Genomic DNA, 13,307 nt, shown 5'->3' with positions numbered 1-13,307 from the left:
CACAGCTCCTTCAAGGTCTTTATTGCTGCCGGGCGCCAGTGCCCGTGAGGGGCGGCGATGGCGGGTGGGCGAGGGGGTCCCCCCGTGAGGCCGAGGCGGGTCGTTGCTGAGTCTGAGGGTGTCGTCCCCCCCCCCAGGGCCAGACGCTGGGGACACAGCCAGGATGGGGTGCGGCGGTGCCGGGGGAGGTGGGCCGTCACCAGCACAGGACGCCGGGGCAGTACTTGTCAATGAGCCCCTGGTAGTAGGGCCGCAGCTTGTGCACGTCCGGCAGGTCGGGGCTCTTGGTGTAGAGGTCAAACCGGCTGCAGCAGGGAGGGGCCGTGAGCCTGGTGAGGGCCTCACCACCCTGCCCCTGGCCCCCACCGCCCCCCGGGCATGACCGCACTTGAACTTCTGCACCCAGGGCAGCATGTCCAGGTCCCGCTGGCTGCACAGCTGCCGGTAGTCGCCGCGGGAGTGCCAGGGGTAGAAGGAGTGGAACCGGACCATGTAGAAGGCCTGCGGGCAGGGCCACACCCACACTCGCACACGCACGCTGCCCCGGGCAGCTGGGCACCCGGGTCGCCCTCCCCACACCTACCTCCGCGGGCAGGGAGAACTTGTTGAACTTCATCATCTGGTACATATACTCTGCGGAAGAAAGGGTGTCAGCACCATCACCCGGGGGCCGACCCTCCCGAGACCCCCTGCCCCGCCGGCCTCACCGTCGTGGCCCCAGGACATGAGGACTTTGTCGAGCCCGCAGTGGGGCTGGTACATGCCCAGTTCGGTGCTGCGGTGAGAGAGGAGAGTGAGGAGCGCTCGGGAGCTGCGGGGCTGGGGAGGACCAGCTCTGGGGGGGGGAGCACCTGTATCGGGGGTCCTGGAGGTCGGGATTGTCCTGGAAGGTGGAGTCACGGAAAACCACAGAGGCCTGGGGGCGGCATCCAACTGGGAAGGTGTCTCCAACAACCGCCCACTGCAGAGGAACAGCAGCCGTGGGTGGGCGGGGAGCGCACTGGCCCGGCCCCCCATGTGGCGTCCCCAGCCCAGAGCCAGGCCTCCCCATTCCCCACCCTGCCCTCACCTGGGGCTCCCCGAACAGAGCCAGGACCTTGCCCAGGTCGTGCAGGAGCCCAACGAGGTGGAACCAGTCTGGGGAGATGGCAGGTGGGTGAGGGGTGTAGGGGCCAAGGGGCCAAGGCCTGCTCCCACCCAGGGCGGGGCCTGCTGGGAGAGGCTGAGACCCCCCACCACACAGGGCCCCTGCCCTCGGCCCCTCCCCCACCGCCGCCGGGCAGGTGGGCCGCACCCTCGTCCGGGTGGGCCTTCCGGATGCCCTCCGCCGTCTGGAAGGCATGGAAGGAGTTGGGGAAGTCCACGTCTGGGTCTGACTCGTCCACCAGCTCATCGAGCATGTCCACAGCCTCCATGACCGTCATCTTCTTGTAGGAGAAGCCCCCGAACTGGGCGTGCTGAGTGGGGAGAAGTCCGCCGGGCCACAGGGTCAGCAGGATGCCCATGCGGTCCCTCCCTGTCCACCTGGCACTCGTGGGCGCCGGGCTGAGGGCGGGCACCGTCTCACCCAGTTCTCGCAGGGGAGCAGGAAACGCCGGGCTCCCTGGCGGCCTACCTTCCTCCTGACGAAGTCCACGGTCTGGTGCGTGTGCATGAGCTTGTAGGTGGTGAAGACGCGGTCCAGGAGGGGGCCCGACTGCAGGGCAGAGGTCAGCGGAGGCTGCAGCCGCCCCGCCCTTCACACCATGGCCCCTGCCTCCCCTGTCCCAGGCTGGGCCCCGGAAGGTGTGGGGGGCTTCCCAAAGGGCACCCCTGGAGCTGTGTGAAGGGGCAGGTGTGGCCGGGGCAGGGTGGGGGTTCACAGGGCAGGGCCAGGTCCTCACAGTGTAGTTCCGGAAGCTGCCCTCATCTTCGGCTTTCTCTGGGTCCACCTCAGGTCTGTAGACCAGGGAAGGGTCCGGGCCCTGGTTGGGTGGAGGATTTGGCCTGTTTCACGTCGTCCCAGCTCCAGCAGGCAGTGAGGACACCCCCGGGGGGGTGGCGGCCTGCGGGCACAGCCCCCCACGCCCAGCCCAGCCCCAGCGAGTCCGAGGAGCTCCCAGCCGCGCTGGAGTCCTTTTCCGCAACGCCGATGTCGGCAGATGCTCCTGGGCCTCAGCACCGGGAGCGGCACGGCACCCGCCGGCACCCGGCAGGGCGCACGCTGCTTTGTGGGAGAGACCCGAGTCCACAGGAAGCCCGGGGTCAGGTGCCACTGACCCCTGGCCCGGCAGGACCACAGTGGGAAGGAGGGAGCCCTTTGACCCGGCCGGCCGGCAGGAACCAGCCAGAGAGGCTGGGAACAGCCGGCTACCAGGTGCGTGGCCGGTGGGACCACTTCCGCACCGGCCCGGGTACTTACCACCACCTTCTTCATCCTGAGAGCACGCGGGCAGGTGAGTCCCGGGCCAGGTGCCCTATATATGCCCACGGGTTATATAAGTGACCAGACGCCACCTGGCCCCTCGGCCTCGGCTTTCGGTAATGAGTGACCATCCGCCCTCCTCCCGAGCCCGACGAGTTAATGTGTCAGCGCAGGGCAGCCCCGGTGGCCCCAGCCCCTCACCCTTACCTCAGCCTCCGTCTGCAGTGCTGAGGCCCACCCAGAGCCCGGCCCCCGGTGCCACAGCCGGCCCCTCCCACTGGGTGTCGCAGACCCCACCGTCGGGAGCCGCAGCCCCCACCCTCAAGCACATGCCCCTGCTTTCAGGAAGTGAAAGGCGCCCTCCAGGGAGCCCAGGACTCTGGGTGGGGCAGAAGCTTGTTGAGAGAAAATTATCTGGATAACTTGTTTAAATGAGAAGAAAAACTTTATTCGGGACTATGGCAACAGGGGAGAGCGCCTGGGCTCAACTGCACACAGCAAAGACGGCCTGGGGCTCCCAGCCGAGGGGTGTCGGGGTGTCGGGGTCGGCGGACGGCAGACCATGGGGAGGAGGCATCAGGGTGGGGGCTCCTCCCAGAGCCACTTGGCAGGATTCTTGCAGAGTGATCCAATCAACAGTGGGAAACGAGGAATTTGATCAGATATGAAGGGTAGGGGGATTCTCGATAAACCAACTCTGCAGGATTCTTTCTGACTCTGGGCTGGGCTGGCCCTGCAAGGACGTGGCCAAGGTCGGGTGTCGCGGAGGAGAGGACCCCGGGAGCCTGTCCGGAGCCTGGTGGAGGGGAGAGTCCGTGAGGCTCTGGGGAGGAGCCTGGTGGAGAGCCAGGGGCAGAGATGAACTCAAACTCCACTTGGCAGGGATGAGCCCGGCCCCAGCCCTGAGGACACGGCAGACACCACACAGAAAAAAACGCCTGCCTGGGGAGCTGACCTCTTGGAGCTGGGTCAGGACAGAGTTTGGGAAGAGCGGGGGTGAGGGTGCAGGGGTGAGCAGATCTGAGCACCAGGCTTCGCGCAGGAGGTGAGAAGCATGTGGAGAGTTGCTCCTACCCAACAGGCCCCTCCTGCAGTGAGCCGAGAACAAACAGACGGGGGACCCTGGAGCCCCACTGAAAATGGCAAACGGGGGCTGGGCACAGGGGTGCACACCTGTAATCCCAGCACCTTGGGAGGCCGAGGCAGGAGGATCGTTTAGAGCCAAGGAGTTCAAGACCAGCCTGGGCGGCATAGTGAGACCCCGTAAAACAATTAGCCAGGCATGGTGGTGCCTGCCTCTGGTCCCTGCTAGTTGGGAGGCTGAGGTGGGAGGATCGCTGGAGCCCTGGAGTTTGAGGCTAGAGTGAGCTGTGATTGCACCACTGCACTCCAACCTGGGCAGTGCCTCAAAAAAAAAAAAAAAGAATAAAGATAAAAAATAAAACAGCAAACTGTGGCCCACCCTGCCCACTAATCCCCAGCTGCGCCCTCAAGGCTCCCTCCGGTCCTCATCCCTCCCCACTAGAACGTCAGCCCTGGGGGTGGGGCTGTGTCCTCAGGTGCGTCCCTGAGGGGGGGGCTGTGTCCTCAGGTGCGTCCCTGGGGGGGGAGCTGTGTCCTCAGGTGCGTCCCTGGGGGTGGGGCTGCGTCCTCAGGTGCGTCCCTGGGGGTGGGGCTGCGTCCTCAGGTGCGTCCCTGGGGGGTGGGGCTGTGTCCTCAGGTGTGTCCCTGGGGGTGGGGCTGCGTCCTCAGGTGCGTCCCTGGGGGGGGGTGGGGCTGTGTCCTCAGGTGCGTCCCTGAGGGTGGGGCTGCGTCCTCAGGTGCGTCCCAGTGAGCACGTGTCATACATGCTCAGCACGCAGCGGCCAGGCCATGGAGACCCGGTCGTCACCCCAGGGCTCAGGAGACGTCTGCATAGTTTCCAAGGAGGGTGTGAAAGGAGGGTAGGAATTTGGCCAGGGGAGCTGGGGGTGCAGGCGCTGCCGCTGGGCCCGAGTGGGGGTCCGGTGGCACCGCAGCCCCCGGGGGGCTGGCTTCACAGCAGAGGCAATGCTGAGGGCTGCGACGGGCACCCTCCTGCATCACGGCGCAGGATGCCAGGAGGGCAAGAGCATGTCCCACTTCGTGGAGAAGCCCGAGGCGGGTGGAATCCTGAGGACCCGGCCGCCTGTCTCAGGGGCCTCTGCGTCAATGCCCAGGGCCAGCAGGATGCAGGGTGTCACCTAGGGGCACCTTCCCGGCAGAGGGAACAGCTTGTACTGAGGCGCAGGCCAGTGGGGTGGAGGCACTGGACTTTGCCCGGGTCCCAGGGAGGAGGGGGGACGTCGGGGAGGGTCCTGGCTGAGCTGAGTAGGGAACACTGAGCCCCTGGCCCTCCGGGCACCCCCATCCTCACTGCCCCTGGTGGTGTATGCCCTGCCGGCCTCTGCTTACACCCTTCAGTGGCCACGGGGCACAGGACTCTGAGGCTTTGGGCTGGACTAGCCCAGCTTTGTGGGCTCTCCGGCTCCTTCCCCTGGGGAAGCCCTGCTGTCCGCAGACCTCACCCAGACGGAGGCCAAGCGGCCCGCCTGTGCTCCCCCCGCGCTGACCACCCTCTGCTGCAATTCCCAGGCCTCCCGCAGGGCAGGGCCTCGTGGAGGGAAGGTGAGTTACCTGGGCCCGGTGGTCCCAGAGCTGGATGGAGCCAGGATGGGCACTTCTAGGTCTCTCCTACCTTGGGGGCCTGGGGAGCCTTAGGGGCAGGCGCGTGGCTCTTTTGCCCACTGTCCTGTGGGGCTGGGCTCCTGGCCCCATCCTGGTCCCACGGGGTCTCTGCACGGGGGTGGTGGGAGCCAGTATTGGCGGTGGAGCCCCACCCTCATCTGGCTGGCCCAGCCCCTTTGACTCGGGGTGGCTCTGCTTTAAGTGACCTATTTGGGTTGGGGGGCTCTTTCCCCCACCCCAGCCCCACCCTGTCCTAGGGTACAGGGGTGCCTGCTCAGCCCCAGAACAGCCGGCGGCGGGGGGGCGGTGGGGGGCTGAACTGCTGAGCCCCACCCTGGCCACCCACAGGGGAAGGAGGCACAGTCTCTGTCACAGCACAGAGGCCCCGCGTGACCCCAGGGAACCCCAGCATCTGTCCTGCCACCCCTCCTGTCTCCAGGGCACGGGGAGGGAGAGACTGTGGCCCTGGGGTCGGGCACACGAAGGGTAAACTGCAGCAGCCCAGGGCCAGGGCCAGGGCAAGGCACGTGCAGCCAGCTCAGCCTCTATCGCCCTCTCGCCCAGAGGTGGCCCTGTGTGTTCAGGACCCTGCTGGCTTCTGCCCCACTTCCTTGGGTAGACCCTTCCCTTCTGAAGACCTTTTCACCAACTGAGGCTGCCAGCCACACTGCCTGGCACCTGTGCCCTGAGTGTGCACGATGCTGGGTGTGCAGACCCCGTGCTGTATAGACGCTGCTTGTAGACCGGCCTGGGTCTACACAAGTGCACAGGTTTATGTTTGCAGGAGCTCCGAGGGACTGGGCCGGGGCTTAGCTGCTGCTCTGGGGCTGGGCACAGCACCCCAGCTGGGACAGGCAGGGTGCGGCCAGCCCCCCTCAGCCATAGCTGTGGGGGCTGCTGGGGTCCACAGGCGCTGAGTCCCGCCGGCCAGCAGGTCCCACAAGCTGCCACAGGCGGTGGCTGAGATTGTGCACCTGGCAGGTCCCCAGCACACAGCCCACCCGCAGGAGCTGGGCTCGGGGCCTGTGGGAGCCCAGGTGTCTTCGGGGACCTGAGTGTCGGCCGCCAGCATCCCGGAGTGGCCGACCCATCGCGGGGGCCAGGCTGGCTCTCCTCTGTGGCTGGGGGGCCTGAGGAAGCTTCTGGACCACAGGACGGGGTGCAGGGTGCCAGGGCTGCAGGTCTCTGGAGGGGGTCCGGGCTGGGGGCTCCCTGCAGAGAGGGATGGGGATGTCAGGCTAATGGCTCCCCCTTTCAGAGAGCCCCAAGCCCACCCACTTTCCCCTCCACACAGCCTGGGGTCACTGCCAGGGGAAGCCCACCGCCCCCACCCCCACGCAGCCTGGGGTCACTGCCAGGGGAAGCCCACCGCCCCCACCCCCACGCAGCCTGGAACTCTGCCAGGGGAAGCCCAGGTCCCTTCTGAGCTCAGGGCCTGGGTCCCAGCAGCTCAGCCATCTCAGCAGCACGGGTCACATGTCCCACTGACAGCACCTCCCTGGGCAAAGGGCACCCTGGCCTCGGTGGGTCACCACTCTCGGGACTCACGGTGGCTGCCGCTGGGCCCTTCCCTTAGGGTGGCCAGTGGTGCGCGGGGACCCTCCAGCCCCGCCTACCCCGGCAGACCCCTGCTCTGCCGACAGGTGTGCGGGAAGGGAGGCAGCTCGACCTGCGTCGCCGAAGGTGCGGGGGTGGGCCCTGATCTGAGAGGTAAGCCCGGGCAGCAGGTGGCGGGGTCCCCCGCCGGGGGTGCGGGGTTAAGGGAGGGAGACAGGCTGCCTCGGGCATTTCGGGTCCCCGCTAGGACACGGCCCCGGCTGGTCCGCCCCGCACTCACCGAGGTCTGACCGGCCGCGGGCCCCCGCCCAGGCCGCGGGACAGCGCGCCTGGGAGCTGCAGGCAGAGGAGGCTGATGCAACCGACGGCGACCGTGAGGACCGGGGCCATGGCGGCGCGGCGACGAGCGGGCGGGGGGCGGGCGGGGGGCGGCCTCAGCCTGGAGCCGCCGGCCGCACCTTGGGAGCCCCGCGTCGGGGCCGGGCCTGGCACCTGCGTCCGTCGGTTGCGGGGCTCCCGGCGGGCGGCCGTCCGAGGTCTGCGGGCGCGTCGCGGAGCAGAGCCGGGTGCGGCGGGCGGTCCGGGGTCCTAGCGGGACGTGGCCTCGGCCACTTGGAGAGCCGGGTGCGCTCTTCCCGCAGAGGCGGAGCAGGACGCACGCACTGGGCGGGGCGCCCCTCCCCCCGGCCCCGCCCCCCTCCACACCCCCCCTCCACCCCCCCTCCACACCCTCCTCCGCGCCGACCCCTGCGGGGCTCCTGGGCGCGCCGGGGGCGCACGGAGGGGCGGCCAGGCAGGGCCACCCCCTGGGGCGCGCCGGGGGCCGGTGCCTGCTGGGATCCCCAGGGGCGACCGGCCTCATTTTTCGCACCTTCTAGTCGGGACCCCGGCCGGGAGCCGGGAGCTGGGCCTTCCGGGCTGAGGGGCTGGGCCCCAGGGCAGGCGCCCACCCCCGAGGGCGGATCCGGAGGAGCGGAGCATCTGCGGGCGTTCAGTTCCCTTCAGAGACAGTTCCCGACCCCTGCAAGATTCTCAAGCGGGTTTATTTCTCAATGAATAAAGTCCTCTCCCCGGTACCAAAGAATGACTTGGTTTTTGTAAGACACCCCGTCCCGCACACCGCCACCCTCGCCGGGTCCCTCTCCCAGGTCCTGACCGACCCCTGCCGGTCGCCGGTGCATTGCGTGAGCGTCACACACACGTGTACATGGGGTACGTAAGAGTGCGTGTAAACACAGACCCTCGTTCTTTTTCATGGCTGGTCCTGCTCCAATGTGTGGATGTTGTGTGATTTACTTAATCCACCCTTTATTAATGCACAGTTAGGTGATTTTCGGGCTTTCCCCAGCAAGAACGCTGCGGCCATGAGCTCACACAGCTGTCTCAGGACACCTTCCCAGAAGCAGACATTCTGGTTGGAGGTGGGTGTGTGTTCCACAGGGACTTCCAGGTTCTTCTCCACAAAGCTCGTACCAATCCCCTGCCCACCAGAAATGGCCGTGTCTGTCACGGGTTCTCAGCCTCTGTCTGCTGAGAGGGGCAGGGATCTCATGCCACAGTGGACCTTGCTTCTCTTGTCTGATCACCCCTGGGCCACCTTGTTTGCTCCCCTGCCTGCGCGCCCTGCCCTCCTGCTGAGTGCACCAGGGGAGCTCCACAAACACTTGCTGGATGAATGAACGCAGAGTGCTGTGCGCTGGGTAGCTGGGTACGTATGTGCCGCACTAAAGAGCTTGGTTTGCATCCCGAGGAAGGCAGAGAACCTCTGGCAGATATTCACTGCTTTATTTATTAATATTTTTACCAGCTGGGGGCAGGAAGTGGGCCCATTTGTTAGAAAGCTGGAGTGGGAGCCAGGAAGCAGGTCAACATGGGGCTGCGAGGCAGGTGCCGGGAGGTGGGCAGGTCCGAGAAATTCGGCAGGGCCCGTTGTGAGGGGGCTCCCAGCTCTGTGCACAGCCCCGAGGAAGCTGTGGCTCATGGCTGCAGGGCGCTGCTGGAGAGGGTGGGCATGCCGGGGGCGGGGCGCCCAGGTAGAGGTGTCTGGTCGGCTCCAGCCATGTGGGCCTGGGGCTGAAGAGAGGGCAGGTCTGGAAGTTTGGGGGGTTTCAGAGATGGCGAGGCTCTGGGAGGTATGGTGAGCACAGAGAGAGGCTGAGGACAGAGTCAGGAGGGTCAGGTGGGGAAGGGGACGTGCAGAGGACCCCAGAGGCGGGGCCTTTTTGCAGCTGCTTCTCCTCCCGCAGCCTCCTTGCTCCGCCCGCAGCCTGTCTCCCACGGTGCAGCTAGCGCCAACCTTCCAAGACACAAAGGCAATCACACTATTCACCCCACCGATGTAGAAAAAATAGACTGAAACTCCCTGTGTTCACAAGGTTTTTAAAATCTGGGACAGGTGGAGGTGAGCCCCAGCGAGGGTCATAGTCCTCAAGGCCACTGGTTCTTTCTTTCGGACTCTGGGGCGACAGAACAATCACTGCCTCCCCCCTCCCCAGCCCTGAGCCCACAGTCCTGTATCCCTGGAAGCCCGAGGGGAGGGGTGTCCTCTGCCCTCAGGCTTCAGTGTGGCTGCCCCCGCCCCTCCCAGCCAGACTAGAGGCCCCTCTGTGGTCCCATAGCCCCTGCACCCTGGCATGTGGCTGTCCCTGTGCCCTTTGTGGGGAGATCCAAGGGCCTCTTTCCTTTGTCTTCAGTTGGAGAAGGTGCTTCTGGGGAGCGAGGGGGCTGTCCTCCCAGCACACCGCCCTCCGTGGACACAGGTAGACGGTCCTGTGTGACCCAGGACTGGGCCCCAGGAGGGCTGGGCGGTGGTGCTGGCGGCACGGGGGAATGCTTCAGAGAAGTCTGTGTGGGGCAAAAAAAGCTAGGCAGGCAAACGGTTGGGCAAACAGCATCGAGGGAGGTTTTGTTTGAGTGTTTTCGGGTGGGGGAGGTTAAGTTTGACCCTGATCCCAAGGATCCTGTGGACAGGGAACGGCTGGGTGTGGTGGGGGCATCGACAGTGAGCGGCGCGCGGGGAGGCGGGCAGTGGTCAGAGCCTGCGGGGACTGGAAGTAGGTGCGGGCGTGGGGCGCAGGACTGGGGTTTGCTGGTGCAACTTGAGGCCTCCTGGCTTCTGTTTTCTTTGTGAAGGAGGGGCAGCCAGTCATCTCTGAGACTCCGGAGGGGGGCTGGAGGATTGAGGGGCGTGCAGACCAGAAGACAGCTGACCAGACGTCAGCAGGCTGCGCAGTTCTGGGGAGAGGGAGGAGTGGCCGTCCACCCGGGCTGGGGCCATGGTCTCACTGTGGCCACTCTAACCTGTATGGTGGGCGCAGGCCCAGAAGAGAGGGATGGTCAGGACCGTGCATGGCTGGGTTTTGCCGGATGGGAACAGTGAAAAAAAAAGTCAGAGAGGCAGGAGACTTAACACATTGGCAAAATGACAGCCCATGGGAGCTATGACGGCTGGGGGCCATGGGACTGAGGAGTTGCTCCCTAGAGGAGGCCTGAACCTGCTGGCCTGAGAGAAGGGCCTGGGGCACCACAGGCCCCGGAGAAGGGGAGGAAGCTGGGCCCAGGAGCAGCCATCTCTGACAGTGCAGTGGGTGGGTGCTTGACACAATGGCAAGAACCTTGGAGGGGGAATGGGGGTCTGGAAAGGGCCCCCACAGGAAATGGGGGCTCCCTGGGAGGAGGACCTCAGAGATGGCTGTTCCCAAGGGCCTGGTGAAAGGGCACGAGGGTGAGGTGAGCGGGGTACGGGGTCCCCACAGTCTCTGGAAGGAGAGCCAGCCCTGGACTCACCCAGGGCCACTGCCGCCCCCGCCCGGACACAAGCTCCTGGTGTGGTGATGTGTGGTGAGGACCTGCCTGGGTGCCAGCAACAGAAACCAACTCGAGCCAGCTCAGGCCAAGAGGAAGATTTCTCAGCTGTGTGAACCAACAGTGGCAGAGGAGGGGTGTGGCCTGGCCTGTGCCCCAGGGGCAGTGATGGCACCCTGGTGGGGTCTGTTCCTCAGCTCTTGTCTTTGAGTTTGGTTTCAATCCTTCTCCTGGGCTGGTTCCTGCACGTGGATGCAACAGGGATGCCATCAAGGAGCGGTCAGTTCTTGCAGCAGCCTGTGGGGCTCCCTCCGCTCCCTCCCATGGCGTCCCGCCCTTGGCTGCTGTGTCCCCCTTGCCCTCCCTGTGCCACTGCGACGGTGGGCATTGTCAGGGGTCCTGCGTGGTGCAGCCTTCCTGGAAGCGCGGGCACCGTGGCCTCCACGTGCCTCACACGCTTATTAGAACACTTGCTCTTTGCAAGGAGACGTGAGGGCGCCTTTTCTCCCCCCAGGACAGAGTCTCGCTCTGTCGCCCAGGCTAGAGTGCAGTGGCGTCATCACAGCTCACTGCAACCTCAAGCATCGTCCTGCCTCAGCCTCCCGCGAAGCTGGGACTCCAGGCGTGCACCACCACGCCTGGCTAATTTTTCTATTTTTAGCAGAGACGGGTTCTCGCTCTTGCTCGGGCTGGTCTCGAATCCCTGGGCTCAGGCGAGCGTCCGGCCTCGGCCTTCCAGAGCGCCGAGATACAGGCGCGAGCCAGCGCCGGCGATCGCGCCTTTTTCTGAAGACCTGCGCTAAGCAGAGACTCCTGCCTTCCTCCGCCCGACGGCGCAGCGCGGGGTATGGGCGCCCCAAGGCCGGCCGCGCCCCCGGCCCGCTCCTCCCGCCGCCCACAGCGAGCCCGGGCCGGGGCCGCTGACCCGCGCGAGCCTCCGTCCGCGTCCTCGGCGGGAGGGCGGCACCCAGGGCCGGGGGCGGGCAGCGGGGGCGGGACTCCGCTCTCGGGCGTTGGCCCCGCGCGGGCCAGACCAATGGGAGTGTGCAGTCGAGGCCCCGCCCACGCGGGGGCGGAGCGCGGGCGCGCAGGCGCACGGCGCGGCCGGGCGGGCCGGCTGGCTGGGAAGATGGCGGCGGGAGTCCTGGGCCCCGCCGCTGCCGCGAATCGGGCCCGGGGCGTCCGGGCTGCTAGGTCCAGGGCGGAGGCCGGGCCATGAGCGCGTCGCCCTCGAGTGCCCGAGCCGCGGAGCCCGCCCGCGCCCCTCGGGCCGCCCCGCGTCCCTCGCCATGGCGCGGCTCGCGGACTACTTCGTGCTGGTGGCGTTCGGGCCGCACCCGCGCGGTGAGTGCGGCGGCCGGGGCCGGGGCCGGGGCCGGGGGCGGCCTGGGCCTGCTGGTGCCCGTGGCGGCGTCCGGGCAGCCCGCGAGGACATGGGCCGCCGGCCGGGGAGGCGGGCCGGGCGGCGTGGCCTCGCGGCGGCCCGGCAGGGACAGGGCCTGGCGGCGCAGCCTGCCCGGCTCCTGCGGGTGGGCTGGGCGCGCTCCGCCGGCGACCGCGGTGGCGGTGCCTCCAGGCGCGGGCTGGTCGCTTGCCAGCCCTCCTCTGACCCGGAGCTGTGTCCGAAGCCTTCAGCGGTCTTGGCGGGGTGCAGAAGACGGGTGGGGTTCAGGGGCTATCTCACGGAGAGGCGGTGTTTGACCTGAAACTCGAGGATTTCAGGAGGAAATGTCGGGAGTAGAGAAAAGAGCGTTCCTGGCGGTCAGCCTGCCTGTCCGGGCCCTGCCAGCCAAGCCCTGGGTGGGGGATCAGGGTGGTGACTGGTGCCGATGTCCAGGAGGTCCGTGTCTGGGGTCAGTGCCTGTGTCTGAGAGCCCTTCAGCCCAGGGGGGTAGGAGAAAACGGAGCCTGACAATGACATCAGCAACAGCCGTGGAGACAGTGCGTTGGAAAGCGAGCTCAGTGTGCCAGGCCCTGCCCGGCTCTTTGTGTGTGTGATCTCACTTCTTCCCAGCAGCCCAGCAAGGTTGCCCTGCTGTTGCCCCATCTGTAGAGCAGTCAGGCACAGAGAGGTTTAGTGCCTGGTCTAAGCTGGCACAGAGAGGCTGGGCCTTGTACCCAGGTCGTCAGATCCCAACTGCAGAGGGGCAGTTGTCCTGGGATGGCTGTGTGGTCAGGCTGGAGCTGGACCTCTAGCCTGGAGGTGAGGTCGAGCCCCCGCTTCCCAATTTCCCTGCTGCTTGTCAGTCCAGCCGCCACTGTCACCACCCGGGACCTGCTTTCTCTCCCCTTTGCCTTTCTTCTTGCTCCACCTCCACCTGCCGGACCCTGCGTACTCTGGAGCTTCTTTTGCATCTTCCTTGTCATGGGACCCTCCCCAGCGCCCTCTCCCTGGGCACTCACACTCCTCCCTGCTCCCATCTATCCGTCTTTTGGCACCGTGGTCATGAGCATCTGTCCTTTCTTCCAGAGAGGGAGTTCTCATGGGCATGGACCACGTTGTCCTTGTCCCCACACGGCAGGCTCCCTGTCAGTGTTGCACTGGCCCACTGAGGGAGAACTGTCTGCTCCAAGGCACGTGTGGGGGCACTGAGGCGGCCAGGCCACCTGGAGTGGAAGGGTGCGTGGGGATCCAGGCAACAAGGCATGCCGGGCCTTGGGCTGGGTGCTGGGGCAGGGCCTGATGACCCTCCCAGGGTGGGAGGCCACGTGGGAGGTGCGGTGGCAGAGGGGGTGGGCGTGGAGAGTTGAGGGTGGATGAGCAGGGAGGCACGTCTAGGTCCCATGACACCCTAGCTGTCCCCCTGTGTGTGCCCACTCTGGACCGACATGTGGG

At 66.5% G+C, this 13,307-nt stretch overlaps 3 protein-coding genes across 5 annotated transcripts in view; 1 reads left to right on the top strand and 2 right to left on the bottom strand.

Moving 5' to 3' along the window:
* On the bottom strand, positions 1-4,298 carry MIOX (myo-inositol oxygenase). The gene is made up of 10 exons (XM_069490013.1): positions 2,402-4,298; positions 1,884-1,964; positions 1,616-1,696; positions 1,295-1,457; positions 1,070-1,137; positions 852-961; positions 708-775; positions 584-633; positions 389-501; positions 1-305 (listed from the first exon to the last, which is right to left on the bottom strand). Exons 1-10 carry the CDS (start codon positions 2,414-2,416, stop codon positions 197-199), a joined length of 858 nt encoding a protein of 285 aa, XP_069346114.1. The 5' UTR covers positions 2,417-4,298; the 3' UTR covers positions 1-196.
* Positions 4,299-4,305: 7 nt separating this feature from the next.
* ADM2 (adrenomedullin 2) lies at positions 4,306-7,352 on the bottom strand. Its single transcript, XM_069490016.1, has 2 exons — positions 6,948-7,352; positions 4,306-6,322 (listed from the first exon to the last, which is right to left on the bottom strand). The coding sequence occupies exons 1-2, from the start codon at positions 7,055-7,057 to the stop codon at positions 5,986-5,988; spliced, it is 447 nt and encodes a 148-aa protein (XP_069346117.1). The 5' UTR covers positions 7,058-7,352; the 3' UTR covers positions 4,306-5,985.
* Positions 6,329-13,307, top strand: part of SBF1 (SET binding factor 1) — a 33,600-nt gene continuing 26,621 nt past the window's right edge. For 2 of the 3 annotated variants that reach the window (XM_069490011.1, XM_069490012.1), the window contains exon 1: positions 11,611-11,815. In XM_069490011.1, coding sequence (XP_069346112.1) covers positions 11,761-11,815 — 55 coding nt within the window. In that variant the 5' untranslated portion in view covers positions 11,611-11,760. Of the gene's footprint in view, positions 6,821-11,610; positions 11,816-13,307 lie in introns of those variants that run through there. The other variant, XM_069490010.1, reaches the window with a different exon arrangement.

The sequence above is a fragment of the Eulemur rufifrons genome, chromosome 16 (assembly GCF_041146395.1).
Source record: "Eulemur rufifrons isolate Redbay chromosome 16, OSU_ERuf_1, whole genome shotgun sequence".
Taxonomy (NCBI): Eukaryota; Metazoa; Chordata; class Mammalia; order Primates; family Lemuridae; genus Eulemur; species Eulemur rufifrons.
The sequence above is the reverse complement of the archived record's forward strand: the minus strand, read 5'-3'. Positions and strand labels throughout refer to the sequence as shown.

Coding starts and splice junctions, on each gene's coding strand:
- MIOX (XM_069490013.1), bottom strand. Junction 1,458..1,615: donor TGGACTTCGTCAGGAGGAAG/GTAGGCCGCCAG, acceptor CTCCCCACTCAG/CACGCCCAGTTCGGGGGCTT. Junction 776..851: donor CTCCAGGACCCCCGATACAG/GTGCTCCCCCCC, acceptor CTCTCACCGCAG/CACCGAACTGGGCATGTACC.
- ADM2 (XM_069490016.1), bottom strand. CDS start 7,057: ATGGCCCCGGTCCTCACGGTCGCCGTCGGTTGCATCAGCCTCCTCTGC. Junction 6,323..6,947: donor CCGCGGCCGGTCAGACCTCG/GTGAGTGCGGGG, acceptor CCCTCTCTGCAG/GGAGCCCCCAGCCCGGACCC.